The 19,829-nt window shown below is 41.2% G+C and overlaps 1 protein-coding gene across 2 annotated transcripts in view; it reads left to right on the top strand.

Annotated features, from left to right (window-relative positions):
- Positions 1–15,952, top strand: part of LOC123766159 (uncharacterized) — a 48,113-nt gene extending 32,161 nt beyond the window's left edge. The window contains exons 1-2 of one of the 2 annotated variants that reach the window (XM_045755073.2): positions 4,551–4,741; positions 13,869–15,952. In XM_045755073.2, the coding sequence (XP_045611029.1) occupies positions 13,869–14,795 (927 nt within the window). In that variant the 5' untranslated portion in view covers positions 4,551–4,741 and the 3' untranslated portion in view covers positions 14,796–15,952. Of the gene's footprint in view, positions 1–4,550; positions 4,742–13,868 lie in introns of those variants that run through there. The other variant, XM_069333878.1, reaches the window with a different exon arrangement.
- Positions 15,953–19,829: the final 3,877 nt, after the last annotated feature.

The raw sequence follows: 19,829 nt of genomic DNA, 5'->3' as shown, positions 1-19,829 counted from the left end.
CTTGATGGAGCGCCGCCCTGCTCCTTATTGTCCGAATTGCATTGTCCCTCTTACGGTCGTGCATATCCTTGTTGAATGTCCTGACTTTCAGGACGAGCGTGTCTTGTTTTCCGACCGTCCCCCGCGGTCGCTTGTCCCTCCATAGAATTCTTGGCGACTCTGATACTTTTGATATCGTTCGCCTTATGCGTTTTTGTTCTCGTATTGGCATCCTTGGTGATATTTAGCGCCCTCTGATTATCCCGCACTTTGATGGTGCTACACAGCCTTCCCGGTTTGGTGCCTTCTATTGATAATTACTTACTTCATGTGTGATCAAGTGAATTTTTGTGTGCATAAAATGGTGGTCTGTACACGTGTAAATTGCATTTGGGAGCCCTGTTGTTTTTTTTCATCGCTAAGTAAACCAGCCCGTCCTCCCAACGTCAAGAAAACGGTTAATAAAAGTGCCCTTATCCTAACCTACCAGAGGACCCTAAACAGAAAACAGGGCAGTACGTCTCTTTCGCGAGCCGTTTCCATTTTCTAGCTCGCCAATTTTTGGTCTTATGTAACGCATACGAGCGAAAAGCAACGTTCTTTGTAAGAGGACAGGTTGGAATAAGTTATGTAAGTAAGTAGGCTTCCCAGAGTAAGTCACACCATCTATACCGTGATGTGACTCCTGGGAACATCAGCGGAATATAACATATCTTACACCTCCATATTATCTCTAGTCGAGAGCTTCAGATTTACATTTGTAAGCGTTTTATATGGAGTACAATACATGCGTATTGTATAAAATGACGCACGTTTAGTGACCGCAGTCTATTCACAACCGACTGATTGATTGACAGTTGAGAGGCGGGCCCAAAGAGCCAGAGCTCAACCCCCGGAAGAATAACTAGGTGAGTACAATGTGTGTGTGTGTGTGTCAGTAATATTTTCAGAAACACGACCGCCAGCCACAGACTTCATCTCTCGCATTAATATTCCCAGTTAATTATTGCTTTTACTCTAAGCGCCGCCATTGCTGATGTAATATATAACTATATATAATACATATATATAATTACATACATTATATATATATATATATATATATATATATATATATATATATATATATATATATATATATATATATATACACACACACACACACACACACACACACACACACACACACACACACACACACACACACACACACACACACTAGGGGCCTCGTAGCCTGGTGGATAGCGCGCAGGACTCGTAATTCTGTGGCGCGGGTTCGATTCCCGCACGAGGCAGAAACAAATGGGCAAAGTTTCTTTCACCCTAAGTGCCCCTGTTACCTAGCAGTAAATAGGTACCTGGGAGTTAGTCAGCTGTCACGGGCTGCTTCCTGGGGTGTGTGTGTGTGTGTGTGGTGTGGAAAAAAAAAAAAAGTAGTTAGTAAACAGTTGATTGACAGTTGAGAGGCGGGCCGAAAGAGCAAAGCTCAACCCCCGCAAAAACACAACTAGTAAACACAACTAGTAAACACACACACGAAGCAATGCATGGGTTCTAGCCTCTGCTTTTTGTGCTTCGTGGAACTATAGTGATTCTTAACCGGTTTGAGGAGCCCTACCTAACCCGTCTCTGCCTCAAGCGTTCACATAGAAAGCTTTTATGGTGTTATGACTGTCACTATACATTTTTTTTCTTAGTGTCTTATATTTGTTTTAATGTTATTTAGTAATTCTCTTACGATCGCTTCTTTCTTTATTATGCAACCCACACCCATCCCATGGGCGGTGGTAGAAAGGGTTACAGAGGCACATCATCGGTTCAGGAACCCTAGAGTTCGTTTAGCTAAGTAAATGACAATCTTTTTTTTTTAAGCTAGCTGCACGCCTTTGTAATATTCAAATTCTAAAAAGAAAATTGTCTAAGGGAAGGTCACTTTTTTGCCATCTTGTGCACCGAACGAGCCATCTGTTTAAGGGCTTAATTAACTGCCTATCATCAGGTCAATTTCGAGTAGGAAAGGTTAGGTTAATGTTAATGTGTTAACCCCCCTATCCCTGTAGCTCTCCCCCGGCCGTCATCTCTACTCAGTTCAGTGAAGGATTGGGGAAAGACTTTGGCGCGCCCTGTGTGCTACATAATGCGAATCGATAATGCAGGAGCTTTGATCTCTGTCTGCAACCCGTTGCAATGCTCCGTGTCTTGTTGGTAACGAATGTTGCAATTCCATTTTTGTTTCTCATTTTTTGCTCTTAAGTGACGCTCGCCAAGTTAATTAGAGATTTTGGCTCATTTTACTGCGCACGTACGTGTGTGTGTGTGTGTGTGTGTGTGTGTGTGTGTGTGTGTGTGTGTGTGTGTGTGTGTGTGTGTGTGTGTGTGTGTCTGTGTGTGTGTCTGTGTGTGTGTGAGAGAGAATATCATTGACTGTCTATGCCTGTAGTGTGTGTGTATACATGTACGTGAGTGTATATCTATATATGGGTGTATGTTTGAATACATACCTGGATGCCTGTGACAGTGCCTGTATGTATCTATATGTTTGTGTGCATACCTTAATATATGTGTATTTGTGTGTGTAGTAATTGTGCGCTTAAAATCATGAGAAATCATTTAGCCATTTACTTAATGAATAACAATATGTTTACTGCAGTGTTCATTAACGAAATACAGAATGTAAATCAATTTCAATGAATTCATAGCCTCACCAGTCCCGGAGATCTCACAAAGTTGAGCTCTTTTTTTTATATAGAAAAAAGGCAAATAAGCTCTCCAACTTTATTTCATTAGGACTTCCCAGATAGCCTGTTGTTCCATCGCCCCCAAAAAAGTTGATGGTGAAAATATTTTCTTTCATAAGTTATTATGCTGCGGCTTTGAAATGAAGTAGTGAAAGTTTAAATCCTTACTGCATCCCTCCTTTCCCCCCTCCCCTCCCCCCCTCCCATACTCCTCACAAACAAAAACAAATACTTCATTTTTTTTTTTTTTTTTGCAATTATCTTGCAAAACGTTTTTCAGTCTATTTGGAAAATACATCTCATCATTTTTTTCAAAAGTTGTTTAGAGCGATTTTGTTAGCTTCCAAAGACTGTTCTTATGTCATTTATAATTTCAAATGTAGTTTCAGAGCATTGTGATTTTTTTTATTTTTTTTTTATTTTTGTATGGGAGCAGGCAGTCTTTTTTTCCCAGACAAAACAAATTAATAATTTAGAAAATTTTTGTTGTTTTAAGATTCGCTACCTGGAACAAAAAGTTCCAAGTAGCACGGGCTATGGTGAGCCCGTAGTGTTGTGTTCAAATTTAGCAAAGAATTACTCAGTCCTCTTATGAAGGGTAATTCTGCTCTGGACGGATTACAGGAGTCCCGGTAGTACAGGCGGGTTCGTTCTCGACGCGCAATCAAGAATTACGGGTTTGAATCCCGGGCGAGACAGAAATGGTTGGGGGCACGTTTCCTTTCACCTAATGCGTCTGTGCACCTAGCAGAAAGTAGGTACTCGGGAGTTAGTTTGTTGTGGGGTTGCATCCTGGTCAGGTGGGGGGTGGGGGGAAGGGACCTCGATATAAGCCTAACGTGTATGAATACACTCAGGCTTCCTGTCCCCCCGACACAATGAATTTACTTTAAAGATCAGAAATATGAATTATTATTATTATTAAACTCCATACTTAAATGTATGACTTCATGATTTGTATGAATTCATACAAATTCATATTCAGTCTTGTATGAATTCGTAAATGTATTCTTTTTCTATAATATTTTAATGATGCTATATTTTGGCGCTTAATATGATAACGCCAAGTCTTTATTCCCTTTGGGAGCTTTGGGACCTGCCTGAAACGTTATTGGTGCTAGTGGCTTTACAGTAATGTAAAAATCTTTATTGCTATGTACTCTCATAACCCCCAATGTATCTTCCTGTTTATAAATAAATAAATAAATAAATAAAAAAAGGTGGAGGGGATGTAAATATAGAAGATGGGAATATCATAGAAAATGTTACGTATGACTGACTGCGTTATTTTACCCGTATATATTCGAATACTGTATATGTATTTTTTACGTAATGGTGCTTATTTTGCCGTTCTTACCTGGGTATTTGTACCTATATCTCGTCTGCGTGTCCGTATTCTTACCTATATGATTGTGCGGTAGTCGAACGCCTCTTGTTTGTGTATGTCTGTTTTGTCCATCTAGGAAACAAACTGCAATTTCCATATAGTATCCCAATCCATTCCTTTTGAACAGTTTATATTTCACTAAACATATACCGAGAACATTGCTGAGAGCCGTTTATATAGTCGCCATAGAACAAATGTAAAGTGGTGAAACATGGGTTAAATAACAACTTTTTCGGTTGCCACACATTCACTATACATTAAACAAAGATACATATATGTATTTACTAATTATACAACCAGCCCTCGTATAAATACAACAAAATATATATATATATCCCCGTGTTTATTTCATTTCTAACGGCAAGCTAACGAGAAATCAGTAAGAGCTGCGTGGCTACAGGTCGTATTTAATAGATGGCGTGGCGCGTATTGGCACCAGAGGTGATGGTGGTCCGGGAGGCTTGGGGAGGCCCCTTGGCCTTCACTCGGCCCCACATAACTTGTTTGGACTAGAGTCTATCTGTCTGTCTCTGTGTGTGTGTGTGTGTGGTGTGTGTGTAAGAGCCTGCGCGTGTTTGGTGAGACTGCGTGTGTTGCGTCCCCTCGCTCTTACTCCCGGTCTCCTTGTTTGACTTTGGTAAGTATATTTATAACTGTGGGTTGATTCTGTTGTGTTGGTGAAGCAATTATTTGCTTCTGTAATCCTTTTTTTACTACTACTACCGCGGCCCACGGGATGGGGTGCATAATAAAGACAGGAATTGAAATGGATTTGAGTCTATTGTGGATTATGTTGGTTGTTAAGTTTGAGGTCGTTTTGTTCATTTAGCCTGTTTGTGTGCGGGTTTTTTTCTTACAATGTACAGAGACATTTCAGCCATGTATGTATATATTTATATATATAATATATATATATATATATATATATATATATATATATATATATAATATATATATATATATATATATATATATATATATATATATATATATATATATATATAATATAATATGATATAGTCACGTATATCAGGCATACCCGGCTATATTATTTAGTATTTAGTATCATAACATCACTCGAGGTGTAAGGTAGTTAGATACATATATTTTATCTCCAGATATTATAAATCGCTTGGAAATAAACAAAATGACAAGGTTATTTATTATTGTATTTTTTTTTTTTTTACGGTGAACGACCGTGAAGTATGTGTGTAACAGGAGGTAACCCAGGTTAGGCGGATACAAGAATTCTGCCAACTTGCAGATAATGTTGAAAATGAACAGCCTGGTAAACTGGTAAACTGTGTACATGGATTGTTTGATCATTGGAGCTTTTGATGAGGCTAAAGTAAATTATATCTTGTGAGTTATTGCCAACTTTATATAAAGAATGTAGCTTTAGAATGGAAGAAAGTTTACAGTAGGCTTTAAAGATGGTTTTCGATTTAATTGTAGGAAATGCTTGGTATAGGGAATGATGCAACCGGTCCCTTCCCACCGACCGTCTCGGATAGTGCATGTCGGGCACCTAACTCGCTTTCCCTTCCCTCTCTCCCTGGCGGCCCGCCTGTTCTATGATAGTTCTTGTTTTCTATTTTGTTCTATTCACTTTTCTAGTTATTCGCGTTTGTTTCATCTCGCCAGTTTTTGTTTTTTTTACACAGGTGGTACAGGAATAGAGGTGTTCTGACTCCTATTATCTGGCTTACCCTTCCCATAATTCATAGTAAACCTAACCCTACAATTTTTTTTTTTTACCTAGAACACAACTTGCCAATTTGTTTTGCTCCCAGTTCCTCAATTGTTGCTGGGTGAATAGAGGCGAATAGATATGGATTAGTTCCCAGTCAATCCATCTCTGGTATTGTCACGGGGCGAGTGTGTGCATGCGCTCTAATTACTAGGTTAGCTACTCAGAATACAATACATCACATATGTTAGACTCCTGCTAGAGTATGCGGCACCAGGAAGCATGCCTGCACCTTCTACCACGCAAAGAGCCCTATAACTGGCTCGTCATATAAGCAAAAGCTTGGCACGGGCAATTCATGCCCGTGCCATCTCTTGAGTGGCTCAATCTTCATCAATCAGCAAAAGCTCACTTGTTACTGCTCTCCGGCTTAGACTGACCTGCAAGTGTATCTTGAAGTGGCTAATGTTAACTCTTGCAGCACAATTACTGTTTCTAATGTTCAAGAAACGTTCAAATATTTAATCGAAAGTGACACATTACCCAAAATCTTTGTTGAGTGTTCTAAATTTGCCTGCTGCATGTAGTGCATGGAGGCCTACTCTGTAACGTTCACACTACCTATAACTGGAAATCTTATACGCATTGCTTCATCACCATTGTAGGTGTAATAACTATTGTTAGTATTTCACTATAATAACAATTTGTTTGGTTTAATACTTATTATGTTTCATTTTGCTGTAAATATTACACACTAAAAACCTACATTTCCTTTTAATGTGTCTAAACAAAGTTTGTCATCAATAACTTAAGAGTTTAATTCTTGAGGTTATTGTGTGACTGCAGCCCTTCAACGCTCCGCGCACACATTCATGCCTGGTCGACGACCGGGCCGCGGGGACGCTAAGCCCCGGAAGCACCTCAAGGTAACACGTGTACGTAGCGTGTACGATACGTATTGAGCACAACCTCAGGGTTACCTATGTTCTCGGACCGGTCTCTGGCCGGGCCTCTCAGTGTGACAATGAAATTCTGCGCCGTTGATGAGGTAGCCTTTGGAGGTGTTCAATGCCAATTCTTAGCTAAATGTACATTGTGGGTTTAGACCCCAGAAGCCCACCAAGAGAGGGCAGTCGTGCTGCCACCGCCTTAGCCTTAATAAACAAAAGCAGTTTCCTACGGTGAAACTTCAACAAACGTAAGAGCTAAGCTAAAGCAATAATGCATTAATTAATATATACAATGGCTGAAACATTCATTACAGTACATGGATATGCTCTGAAATGATCACCTACACGAACAAGATTGGCTTTTTGAAAGTCTTGTAACGTGTATACCGTATTATACCCAAGGAAACAGCGCGTAAAATACATTATTTTGGCTTTGTTCTTGAGAGTGGAAAGACTAGCCATCTTGGAAGTTGAGATAATAGTCACCTTGGAAGTCGATAAAATAAGCAAATCGCTCAATGTTTACGAGTATTGGAGCAAAATTCGTGCTTCCATGTTTTCAATGTGTTAGGCCTTATTGCTAATAATTAATTAAGTAAAAGACTTAGGCACAAGATTATCCACTTCTCTGTATCTCTCTCCTTTCCGGAGGCACATTAAACTAAGCATTGCTTGCAACCATTGGTATCCTTACGTAAAAATATTAAGCTCACTCCTAAAAAAGTATCACGTTTACTCCTTGGGTTTTACAACTCACTTTTGACATGTCCATCCTCTTCGGAGTGGTGTTTGGCTTAAAGCCTAGCAAAGGTTGGAAGATTATAAATTTTGCCACAAAAGCCTATTGACCAATCAACTCGTATACTTTAGCCATGAACCTAACGTACTTTAGTCTACACCTAAAGAAAGGTAATCATCAGGGGGAGAGCGCCAAGCCATTACGACTATATAGCACTGGGAAGGAGTCAAGATAAAGATTTGGGATGGGACGGGGGGGACAGGGAGGGAAGGAATGGTGCCCAACCACTTGGACGGTCCGGAATTGAACGCAGACTTGCATGAAGCGAGACCCTCGCTCTACCGTCCAGCCCAAGTGTTTGGGCTATACCTAAAGAAAACTTCCAAGAGTATGTACATCGGGAAGTACATACATCTATTGTGTCGCCGTTCAGTTTTACCAAATTAAAGTTGAAGTATTGTGAAAGGTCAAGTGATCAATTTCCGATTTTACTATCTTTGTTCTTAATTCTATTATTATTAGTAACAATAACTTAATATCTGAATTACTAGTTATGCTGTTGAGGATTATTTGATTAAAAAATCAACAATAGTAGGACTACGACGATGTCAATTACGTATGCCCTGATGCAGTCTGTGTAGGATTACTCAAAATGCATCTGTGCTTGTTTGTCGAGTGTCTGTAGAGGATAACCAATAGGCTGCTGCTGTTGCCACAGTCGCGTTAGCTCTGCCAAAGAGAGAAACTAGTAAATTCCAAGGAAGAAAGGAAGGTTGAAAAAAAAAAAAAATGAACGACATGACGGGATCAGAAAGGATGTACGACCACACATACAAAAAAATCAGGATAAAGGAAGTGTGTTCCGCTTTCTGGAGACAGACGACGTGACATATTGCTCAGTTCCTGTGGCCACTGAGTGCAACGTTGCTGTTCAGGCATAGTTGATTGGGAAGGAAGGAAGTGGAGTGGACATCACAGAACAGTTAAGTCTTGCACAATAAATGATGGCCCAACTTACAAAGGGGAAAAAACTAATCCGAGTGCCTCACAGACTTAATTGAAAGCCCGAATTATAAGGTCCCACAGGCCTGGCAACAGGTGTGGGCTACACAGGCTTGAGGAAGCTCCCACAAACCAGGACGAGGCTTTTGCGGAGTACAATGCACTGTCTAATGATGTTACTAAAGCTACAAATTCAAACTTTATGGAAGCCTATTTCTTTCACATATTTCAACCAATAATACAATTCAGCTTTATTTGCACGCTGAAGATAGAAAGGAATAGATTTATCTAATAATAATGCAATGTTTCTTAATTATCCTCTTAGTGGCATCAACGCTAGTGACCCTATTTAGATTGACTCATGTCATTTAATATAAAACGGTAATGTACGCGGCTGGGAGTACTCTGGTCACTGGTTCAAGTTACCTCATTGGTCCAAATGATTTTCTCATTGGTATATCATGTTAATGGGATTTCTTCTTGTAAAATAAAGGAACCACCGTAATTGGCACTAGGATTCTGCTTTTGCTGCTTGGTTGGGTATCGCCCACACGCGCTTAACTTTTGGACACTTTTAATCGAACAATGTCCTAGCTGCTGCTGATTATCCGAATTGCATTATCTCGCAGTCGAGCACCCCCTTCGTAAAATATTCAGAGTTTCAAGATGAACGTAAGTCTTGTTTTACTTGATAGAATCCGATGTGTTTGACGTTAAAGTTATGTCTTTTTGTCTTATGTCGATCCTAAATACCGCAGTGGCATCCTGAGGTATTTAGGATCTTTGGAATATCCTGACACAGACAGCGTTAAATAGTCTTCGTGGTTTGATGCCTTCTTTTGACAGTTATTTCTTAATATAAAGGAAACCTGCCCCCGGACTTCCAGGAACTGTATTGTTCCACTCATTGTTACACACCCTAATGAATGCTAAGATCTCCAGGATGGCCGTAAATTTTGATTCCCTTAGATTCTGTCAAATAAGAAGTTGTCACCAAAATAAATCGTATCTGTACCATACCTCAGCCTATGCTCTTATGTTCTCGTATCGCCGACTTGAGAAACATTATGCTGTAGACATGCTGACTTATTATCGCCTTCAGAGAATTCATTCCTGGACGGAACTACATGGGAAAGGCCTCCCCCCCCCCAAAAAAAAAATGGATGGGTTTTCTCAAATACAGGTTAGCCATCCCACGCAACTTGCTAAAGACGCCACTAGCCTTTCAAGCGGTTGAAAGGCTAGTGGCTAGCCATTCAAGCGGTTGAAAGGCAAAAAGATGTGGGGTCTTTAAATAAATGATAAATAATCTCGGCTTTAAAACATGATGCATAGGTTTTTGGACCAAGTAAAATTCAGGACCACAGTTACCCCTGGACGGTTAACCAACAACAACAACAGACACCAGCATGTGTGAGAATAACCTTGAACGTGGCGCAGTCATTGCCAGCCAACGTAAACACTGTTATACACGACGACTGCATTTAGGCACTGTGGTCCTTTCTGCCACTTGGCGTCATGGATTTGGCTCCACACATTAGCCTCACCGTAGCCCATATCATCACGAACCAACCGCCATGCATTAACCTCCACGCACCCAGCGGCCACACCGGCCTGCATGCACCCAGCCTGTGCACCAGCCTGCATGCACCCAGCCGCCGCCACACCGGCCTGCACGTACCCAGCCGCCACACACCGGCCTACACGTACCCAGCCGCCACACACCGGCCTACACGTACCCAGCCGCCACACACCGGCCTACACGTACCCAGCCGCCGCCACACCGGCCTGCACGTACCCAGCCGCCACACACCGGCCTACACGTACCCAGCCGCCACACACCGGCCTGCACGTACCCAGCCGCCACACACCGGCCTACACGTACCCAGCCGCCACACACCGGCCTGCACGTACCCAGCCGTCACACACCGGCCTGCACGTACCCAGCCGCCACACACCGGCCTGCACGTACCCAGCCGCCGCCACACCGGCCTGCACGTACCCAGCCGCCACACACCGGCCTGCACGTACCCAGCCGCCACACACCATCCGCCATGCACACAGCCTCCACTCACAGGCCTTAAAAAAAGTCCTTATTAACGCATTACACGAAGAAAGGAAAATATCAAGAATAAACACCTAAAAATAGTTATTATTAAATGTTTCTTTACACACTGTATACATCGACAACACAGCCCACCTTGAGTTTACACAGTCTACGTCGACAACACAGCCCACCTTGAGTTTACACACTGTATACATCGACAACACAGCCCACCTTGAGTTTACACGCTGTATACATCGACTACGGAGCCTCACCCTGTGTTTACACGCTGTATACATCGACCGCTGAAACATGGAAGTTCAAAAACATGAACTGAGGACGGGTTGAGACAAAATGTAGCCTTAGGCTTCAGTAGCCACATCTGCAGGAGTAGCCTAATATCACTGCCTCAGGCAAACACGGGGCGGATATTGGAATTGCTGTATTCAAGGTTGGCCACCACCTGCCCTCTGCCTTCAGTAGCCCTCAACACGCGAAACTGGAACCAGAGACTTGCCTCGTAATCGTTAAGGCATTTGCGGAGCGAGGTCCAATTAGTTTAGGATGCGTATTACATAACTAGTTGTCCAGCCCGTTCTCGCAAGCGTTCCCAACGAGATTGTCATTCGGAAACCGGTACTATTTTCTAGTACCAGTACAACATTTTTGCCCTTATGAAAAATATACGTCAAAATGCGACGTGCTATTAGGACGAGGACGTATCGCTCCCTCGTTAGAGCGTTATCTTGAGGTTATCTTGAGATGATTTCGGGTCTTTAGTGTCCCCGCGGCCCGGTCCTCGACCAGGCCTCCACCCCCAGGAAGCAGCCCGTGACAGCTGACTAACACCTAGGTACCTATTTTACTGCTAGGTAACAGGGACATAGGGTGAAAGAAACTATGCCCATTGTTTCTCTCTGGCACCCGGGATCGAACCCGGGACCACAGGATCACAAGTCCAGCGTGCTGTCCGCTCGGCCGACCGGCTCCCTATATGAAGTTGCAGTTCAGTGACGTGTAGGGTCAGGAATATGTACACCGAGAAGTGAATATCACTTCAAGGTGTATATATACATTGAGAGTTTAATACTAGGCTATGTTGAGGACTAAAGAAGATATAGTGGCAAGTCAGCAAGCTATTTCGGTGACCTTAATTAATAACTCTCCCGTGGTTGCTAGGTCTCAAGTGCAACACCAAACCAACCTAGAGTCAAGTTTCTGAAAAAAAGTCGATAAAGCTATCATTCCACAAACCGTCCTAATAACAAAAGCCTATCTGTTGTCCTATCGCCGTTGTGTATGTTCTTCGACTAGAAATGTTCGCCTTATCACTCAGAATTCCAAACGTGTAATAGTTATGGGGCTTGTGAACCCCTCCATACATGGGGGTGAACCTCTCTTATCTCACACGCATTTATAGTTCAAGTAGTTTCACGTGAGATTATCTACTGATGGGCTGAGTTGCCAGCAACGATAAGACTCAATTAAGGCGTGTGAAGACTCCTTACTAACGAAACAAAGACAAGTCTAAACACGCAGCCAAGTTAAAAGTCGAATTTAGCACTGTTGGGTCTGGCCAGGAATTAAACAGGTGACTGCATAGCCAGTGTGAGTGTAAAGGAATCAACTTATCCTCTAAAAATGCTAGTACCGACTGAGGTACTAAAAAAAGTAAGGTAAAAAAATGCTGTAAAGGTAAAAATGCGACTGAGGAGATATGCACGAAAATGGACTGTTCCATATGCACGAAATATGGACTGTTCCACACAAAAAAATTAGGTTTTGTACTCGTGATATATAAAAAAAATGGCCTACAGAAGCTGCAGCAACCTAATCTGTCCAAGGCCTAAGTAAACAATGTTAAGCATAATTAAGCATAAAACCAGCAATATTAGGCTTAATTTAGTACAAATATGTATACTACAATTCCTAGCAAAGGTTAGGTTTGGTTGTTGCTTTCTTTGTCGGGACCTTTAAAACTTCCATAGCTACAAAACGTAGATATTTGTGTGGTGTAACTATAAACATTTTGTACATTCCATCCACAGTTGTTCTTGATGCTAGCATTTTTTTATGATATTTTTTTTCCTACCATAGACGTGACCATTAATATAAAGTACTGACTAGCATATACTATATACGTTTTCTTCTATCCTCCACGGACAGGGTTAGAGATCTGTTACACATCATATAGTGTAGTGAGTTATTGAGCTCTCAACCACAGAAGGTGACTGTTGTGCTTTTACAATGCTAACCAGCATACGTGCGTTCTCAACTCTCTTGCATAGACAGGGTAGTAGAATATGGTGTGGAAGGATTGTAGTGAAGGTGTGCAGTACTAGAGACTAGTTCAAGTACGTTTATTGAGACAATACAATACATCTCAAAGGGATAGAATAGCTTAGGCTATTTCTACCCCCTCCCTCCCCCCCCTTCCTAGAGACTAGTGTTGGAAGACCGCAGGGGTGCTGAGTCCTCGCCCACTCGGCTTGCAGGCGAGAGGACACGAACTCTAGCCCTAACCTTGGGCAGGGAGAAAAGATTGACCACCGTTTTATCGCTGTTTTTTTTTCCTATGCTCTCTCCAGTAATACGGGGCCTGGTTGTAAAGCGATTAGCTGATCGTGTTATGGTGAAAACAAGTAGGTTAAGGATTTTAGTGAGCTGTGAGAAGGGTATTTTTTAACCTGCAAAGAATAGTCAGAAACCTTCTACTTCTGCATTGTTTAAAGTAAATTAAATCATCTTATTGATCTCGCCTCTCTCCCTCTTTGTAAGCAGTAGTCTGTATATCTCTTCTGCATGTGATAAAGCCCTTACGGGAGAAATGTTATCTTCAAATAATCTAGCCTTATCTTAATGTTTATCAGTAGCGTTCTCAGCACTTTATGCTCTCTTCAACCAGTAAGGTTATCGCAAGTAATTTCCACTCATTCTTCTCCATTGTACAAGTATCCCAAAAGGAAGAAGGTAAGCGTTGACGACTAGCAGATGACAGTCTTCCTTTATATTAGGATTTCTGAGTACTGCCTTGTATTGCAAAGGCTTATGTTGCGTATTTTCTTGTGTTTTTATTACAAATGAAACTTGTTATGTTCCAGTTATTTTGTCATGTATAGCAACAGTGTTTGTTCCCTTCCAATGTTACTAGAATAGTTTTTGCGTAATTTTGCTAAATGAAACGATTTTGTGTAGAATCCTTATTCTAAACAATAGGAACTAACAGCTTAAATATAGTTAAATGTGCTTCTTAACAGTGAGGTAAAACTATATTATGTTTTACGTGTTTTTCATTGAAAATTAAGACATTGCTTCATATATTGATTTTTACAATTGCAGATGATTAGAGGTGAAGCCGCGCTAATGGACGAAGAAGGTTTTCCCTTAGTGCTGGATTCCAGACCAGTAGCAGACTACGATGTGGGTCAGTTTCCAACTGACCTTCCCAAAAATGAAGACCAAGAGTCGGGAGAGATGACGGGCCAGCAAGTAGTTGTGGTTAGACGACCCCCTGAGAACAGTCGCATTCAGACGGATGTGAGGATACTCCATCGCAATGCGATCAGGACCCAGTTGGAGGCCCTGCAGTACTCCGTCAGCCACAGGGCGCTTCATCTCCACTGGAACTTTTTGTCTTCGAGTCCGGCTCTTCATCTGGAGACACCTCGGATACCCTTCCATAATGTTAATGATTCCAGGACTTCAGAGCTGCCCATCCAGCCAACAGGATTCAGGCGTGAGCATGAACTACATCTCGAGAGGACGGCCACGAGGAAGCCTTTTAGGCTCCAATCATCTTATAGTGAAAGTAAACCAAATAAAAAGGAAGTCTATATAAGTATTTGGAAAGAGCACTGTCGCGGTCAGTTAGTGTACGATGACAATGCAGTAGAATGGAAAGAACTCAAAAACAAATGTAGATTCTGGATTCCGTTTCAGGTCGTCTTGGGAGACTTCGCCATCTTCTTACCTTGTTGTTTGCTTTGGTTGTTTCGATTAGTAGTAGTAACACTGAAAATATGTGTGCCGTCGGTGGGATTACAAATGGTGTATTATCACTTCCTGTACAATCACATAAAAATTCATTTAATTGGAAATGAGAGAGGTGTAGAGCCAATATTTACTGGTGCAGTTTATCAGGGGCCCATGATTTACAGCGTCAGATATGTCAGCTGCCCTTACTGTAGGTACAAGAGGGAATCCAAAGCGTTACTCAAATACTTTGATATCCTGTACCAAGAGAGGAGAGACATGGCTGTCAGGTAGTGAGAAGCTGTATGTGGAAATGTTACTAATACAGCGAGATAGGAACGCAGTCAGGAATGCCAAATAATGAAACAAATCAGTTTTAATGAGGCTTCTTCAATTTCCAGTACCAGACAAGGGTATAGTAATGAACTGTTCAAATGCTCGCCAATTATATTGCATGTTCAACAAACGTGGCAATGAAGCCATCACAATGTTGTCCTTTAACTTCCATAACCGAGCTTTTGCAGCTATACGTATCTGCAGTAATCCTTTGAATAGTATGTTCGTATTGTAGTTTCCGAACGTCATCTGTGATCGTTGGATGGTCTGTGTATGGTCTTTGCTAAAGACTGTTACCGTCAGTACCATGTGTGGCTTAAAAATCCATAGTAACTGTAACAACTGGTTCCTTGGTCTGTATTTGATATGAAATTAGACCAATGAAATCAAAACAGAGGACGCTGCTTTCTTAAGTCTGTGTGTGTGTGTGTGTGTTAAGATTGAGTGTGATTTTTTTGTGAGAGAATGTGTATATTCACGTAAACGTGTTTGCAGATTCGAGCGGCTTGCTTTAGTCATGTTAATGCCATGTGCTCGTGCGTGGGTCTGTCTATATGTCTACAAGCAAGCAAGGGCATAACTCTGCTTCTGGGAAACATTTTCAACCTAGTGGATCAATTCTACTATGAAGAAACTGCAAGGTGATGGGCTTCTAGAGAAGGTCATAGAGCGTCATGTTAAAAACATTTTTATTTTACATTAGCATCTGCTTTGTTGCATATATATACATATATATGAATAAATAAATAAATATATATATACACATCTCAACCTCGACCAACTTTTCCAAACGACTGCAAACAGGTCAAATGGGATAGCCCCATAGTGGAGAACATTGCCAGTTTGCCACGCCATTACTGGAGGCAGCTGCTGGTAAGGACAAAGTGCGCATCCTAGCTGAACAAGCTCCCCATGCCGGGGACTTCCTGTTGGCTGTCCCTAAGTCTGTCTTGGGCACCCGCCTGGACCATCTGGCTCTAAGTAGTGGTGTTGCCCTGCGCCTTGCCGCCCCTATCCATAAATAAATTGTTAATGTATCAAAATAGCATTAAATGAAGCTATCCATTAAATTTGTTTAATGTAAAGCAGTTTAATAAAATTTGTAAATGACTTCATTCGTGTATTATTGAAAATTTTAAACCTGAGTGTACCCAGCCATAGGCCTCACTCATGCACCATTACATAATAAAGTAAAGTAGATTACAAAATTACAATTATTGTCTCCTGAAAATTTAGCAGTGGTTTACCGGAGTCTAGCAACATGTGGCATGTAACCTGGTGGAAGTGTTGCCGCACGTCGCTGGCAGTCACGACGCAACAGGTGGTCGGGGTGGTAGTGTGGTGATTCCTCTTGTTTATGGGTAAGTCTATGCACGTAATACTAGTATTGTTTTTTTGTGTTATCTTCTTATGGCATTGTGTGTTCGGTAGTCAAGGGGAGAGGGTGTGTTTGTTGGAATTACAAAAAAAAAAAAATGGCGGGGAATTACAAGTATACATCACCTAACGGATGTAAACAAACACTTGCTCAGAATGTGTGGTGTTAATTTGGCTCTTTTTTCCATTTAATTTCTTTATTATGCACCCTAATACCCATCCCGTGGGCGGTGGTGTAAAGGGTTACAGAGGCACATAATCGGTTCAGGAACTGAATCCTCTAGTTTGTTTAGCTAAGCAAATAACAATCTTTTGTGTGCCTCTGTAATCCTTTACACCACCGCCCACGGGATGGGTATGGGGTGCATAATAAAGAATTGACGCTAGTTACACAATTATTAATGTTATATATACATGTGCACATACATGTACATTTATACATACACATACATATTCAATCACCCACACAAATATACTCAATAAACTTTGTATCGCAAGAGGCTCACAACAGTCACTATACAAGGCACTTTACATCTAGGATGAGTCGCACAGTTACTAGTCTTGCTGCACACCCACCCAACTGGGCGGCAGCTACACAGTCATGTGCATGCATTACCTACAGTAAGCAAATTTTGGATACTTTGCTAAGATTTCGGGCAGCACATCATTATGAATGAAGTACTTACACATTTCTTGGACACTATTGATGGTGTTTTGCCCTCAAAGTCCATTTGTTATTTATATATAGTATATATATATATATATAAAGTATATAGTATTTATATAAAAAGAATGTTCATTCCTACATTCTTGTAAAGCCACTAGCATGCGTAGCGTTTCAGGCAGATCTTAAATGATAATTTTCCCAGGAATAGGACCCGCCAAATTGTTTAACAACAACCAGGTACCTATTAACTGCTGGGTGAACAGAGACTACAGTTAAGGATTGGCGCCCAGTCAATCCTCCCCGGCCAGGAGACGAAGCCAAGCGAAAGCGCTTGTGAAGGGCCAGACGAGCCCTTTACCACTGCACCACGAGGACTTCTAGTTATTGTTATATAACTAACTACAATATAAGTATATTGTAGTTAGTTATATACATTGTGACTATGAAATAATTTGCGTCAGAAGTCAAGCATTTTAACAAACCCGTTATCCACGTTTTGTTTAGAGTTCATAATATATATGAACTATTGGAAGTGATAATATATATGAACTATTGGAAGTGTTCCGTTTGTAAACAATGTCTGGAGGTTGCATGCTTGGAGCAGCCTATGGTGGGTACAGCATTGGTCGTAAGGAAAAGGTTGCATCCTCGTATGTCAGGTCAGATTCTTCACACGGAGGAGCAGCAGCATATTCGTATATGAGTGTAGCACTCCCTATGTGAGGTGGGGGCTCATATGTGGGAGCCAATATTAATAAAATTGAGGAGAGAGCATACTTAAATAGAGTTATGGGGGCAATATTCCGCAAAATAGTACAGCATCCTTATATAGGTGGGAAGCGTCCTCAAATATGGGGGAAGGGGCAATATTTCTCGTATAAGGGAGCGGTATTCAGCATATTAGGAAGCGACATTCCTCATGGGGAATGGCATTGTTCACATACGGATGTCGGCGTTACTTGTGCGTGAGGTAAGGTAAGGTAATTAAGTAGAAAGTATGCAGCATAGTATTTGATAGGGATGTGAAGCAGACTAAGACCTGGGATATGAGAACTGAGTGAAGAAACGATGTTCAGCCTCCAACGACCGTCGGGGATCGAACTCCGACCATGCAACACGAGAGGCCATCAATGTACCAACCAGACAAAGTGAAGTTTTTTCAAATTATCGGCTTGCATTCAATATATTTAATATTTGACATGATTTATCACGACCAGAAGTGACATTTTGCGTGATATTTCTCTCAATAATTTTAATGTCTGGTCCGGCGCCATAATTTCTGCTGCAAAAATGGAGTAATTATTTAGCAGTTTGGCACAGTATATCAGCTAATTACAAATTACAATATACTCAGTGCCCACTTTTGTTTTCGATGCATTTGTAAAATGTTTCTCACGGGTATAATCTTGTATTTTTGGGTTGTGATAGTGTCATTGTAATGGCTTCAAGCATGTTGACTTAATTTCGCATTTAGTTGCATATCAGTGAGGACTGTAGAGAGAGTTTATCGAGTTCTGGTTTTTACCTTTAATTTTGTGGCTGGAGGTTCATGTCAGATAAAGAAGCACGTTCCAAATTGTTAGATTTTATGCAAATAAAGTATTATCAGCTCTCTTAAAGCTGCTAGTCACAAGAGCGTCACTAACTTTAATGATCGTGTATTTTTTGTCCTCGCTATGGTCAAGGTTGAACAAAAAATGTTCACACGCCAGCATCCGCCCAGTGACGCTGAGTCACTGGTACTTGGTACCCAGTTGTGACGTCGGTGGATGAGGCAGACATCCGCTCGTCAAATGTAGTGCCCTGGCAGTGAAGGGATGTTCTCTTGAGTTCTTATAACGTACACAATAAGGGGGAGTAACACGCACGAACCCGAACCGCCACGTTGATGTAATGCCGAATATTTAAAGAATCAACACCTGTTTATGAAGCGCGATGACACGGCGAGCAAAAGCCTAACCCGGACTTGCTGTTTTATAGGCACTTGAAAAACGTAAGCAAATTTTGTTTAACTATATACCGCGACTTGGCGTTGTGCTAATGGTGAATACATTGGAGGTCCAACGTTAAGGAATTTTTTATTGTCATGTCATGTATGTTCAAACAGACAGTGACATGGGGTTCGAGTGTTCAACTGCTAATTAAACTTTGTGTTAGAGCAGTTTTATAATTATATTCATGGAGACAGACGAAAACATATATGTCTAGTAGTATCATTATTAAATAGACCCCCCCTCTGCTACAGAAAATAAGCCAATCGCAAATTTATAGCCGTCATCTATAGCCTAACTTCGTCGAGGGACGAAGTTAGCTGTCAGCCGCTATACTCGGGAGGTAAGTTAGTTATTAGTCGTCAGTTATGGTACCTAGGGACGAAGTTAGCTGTCGGTCATGAGCTGTGGTGCCCAGGTGAGAAGAATTGTCAATTGTTCTGTTTCTTTTAGTATAGTTTATCAATATCTTAGTTTTGTATTTGATTATTTGGGTTTCTGCATCTTAGCTGTCACAGTGTACATGAGAAGCTGTATATTTCTTGCCTAGTAAGAACTCGATTAAAGGCCTTCGGAACAGCTAGGATACAAAATTTACATAAGATAATACAGCATTGGTATTATTTACAAATAACATAACCCTCTCCAAGTGTGTGCTGCAAGATTCCACTTACAGCTTGACAAAAATAAATACGTGGTTACAAAAAATGGTCAAATGAAAAACAGGGATATTTGGGGGGATTGTATTTTTAGGCACGTAAGCCTTATGACGTCTTAAATGTTTGTTTATGCAGCTATTCTCTGGCGGTGACTCGCAGTTCCTCCCGACTTCAAAGGATATGCAAGTGAGGTTGAAATTGCCGATTCAAAACCCCGGATCTCATTTTTCAAGTCGTAGAAACGTCAAGTGTTCCGCTGAAGAATATATGTTTCAGAATAAATAAAAATTCTCGTAAT

Source organism: Procambarus clarkii, chromosome 30 (assembly GCF_040958095.1).
Source record: "Procambarus clarkii isolate CNS0578487 chromosome 30, FALCON_Pclarkii_2.0, whole genome shotgun sequence".
In the NCBI taxonomy this organism is placed as follows: Eukaryota; Metazoa; Arthropoda; class Malacostraca; order Decapoda; family Cambaridae; genus Procambarus; species Procambarus clarkii.
This window is presented reverse-complemented; position numbering and strand designations above follow the sequence as displayed.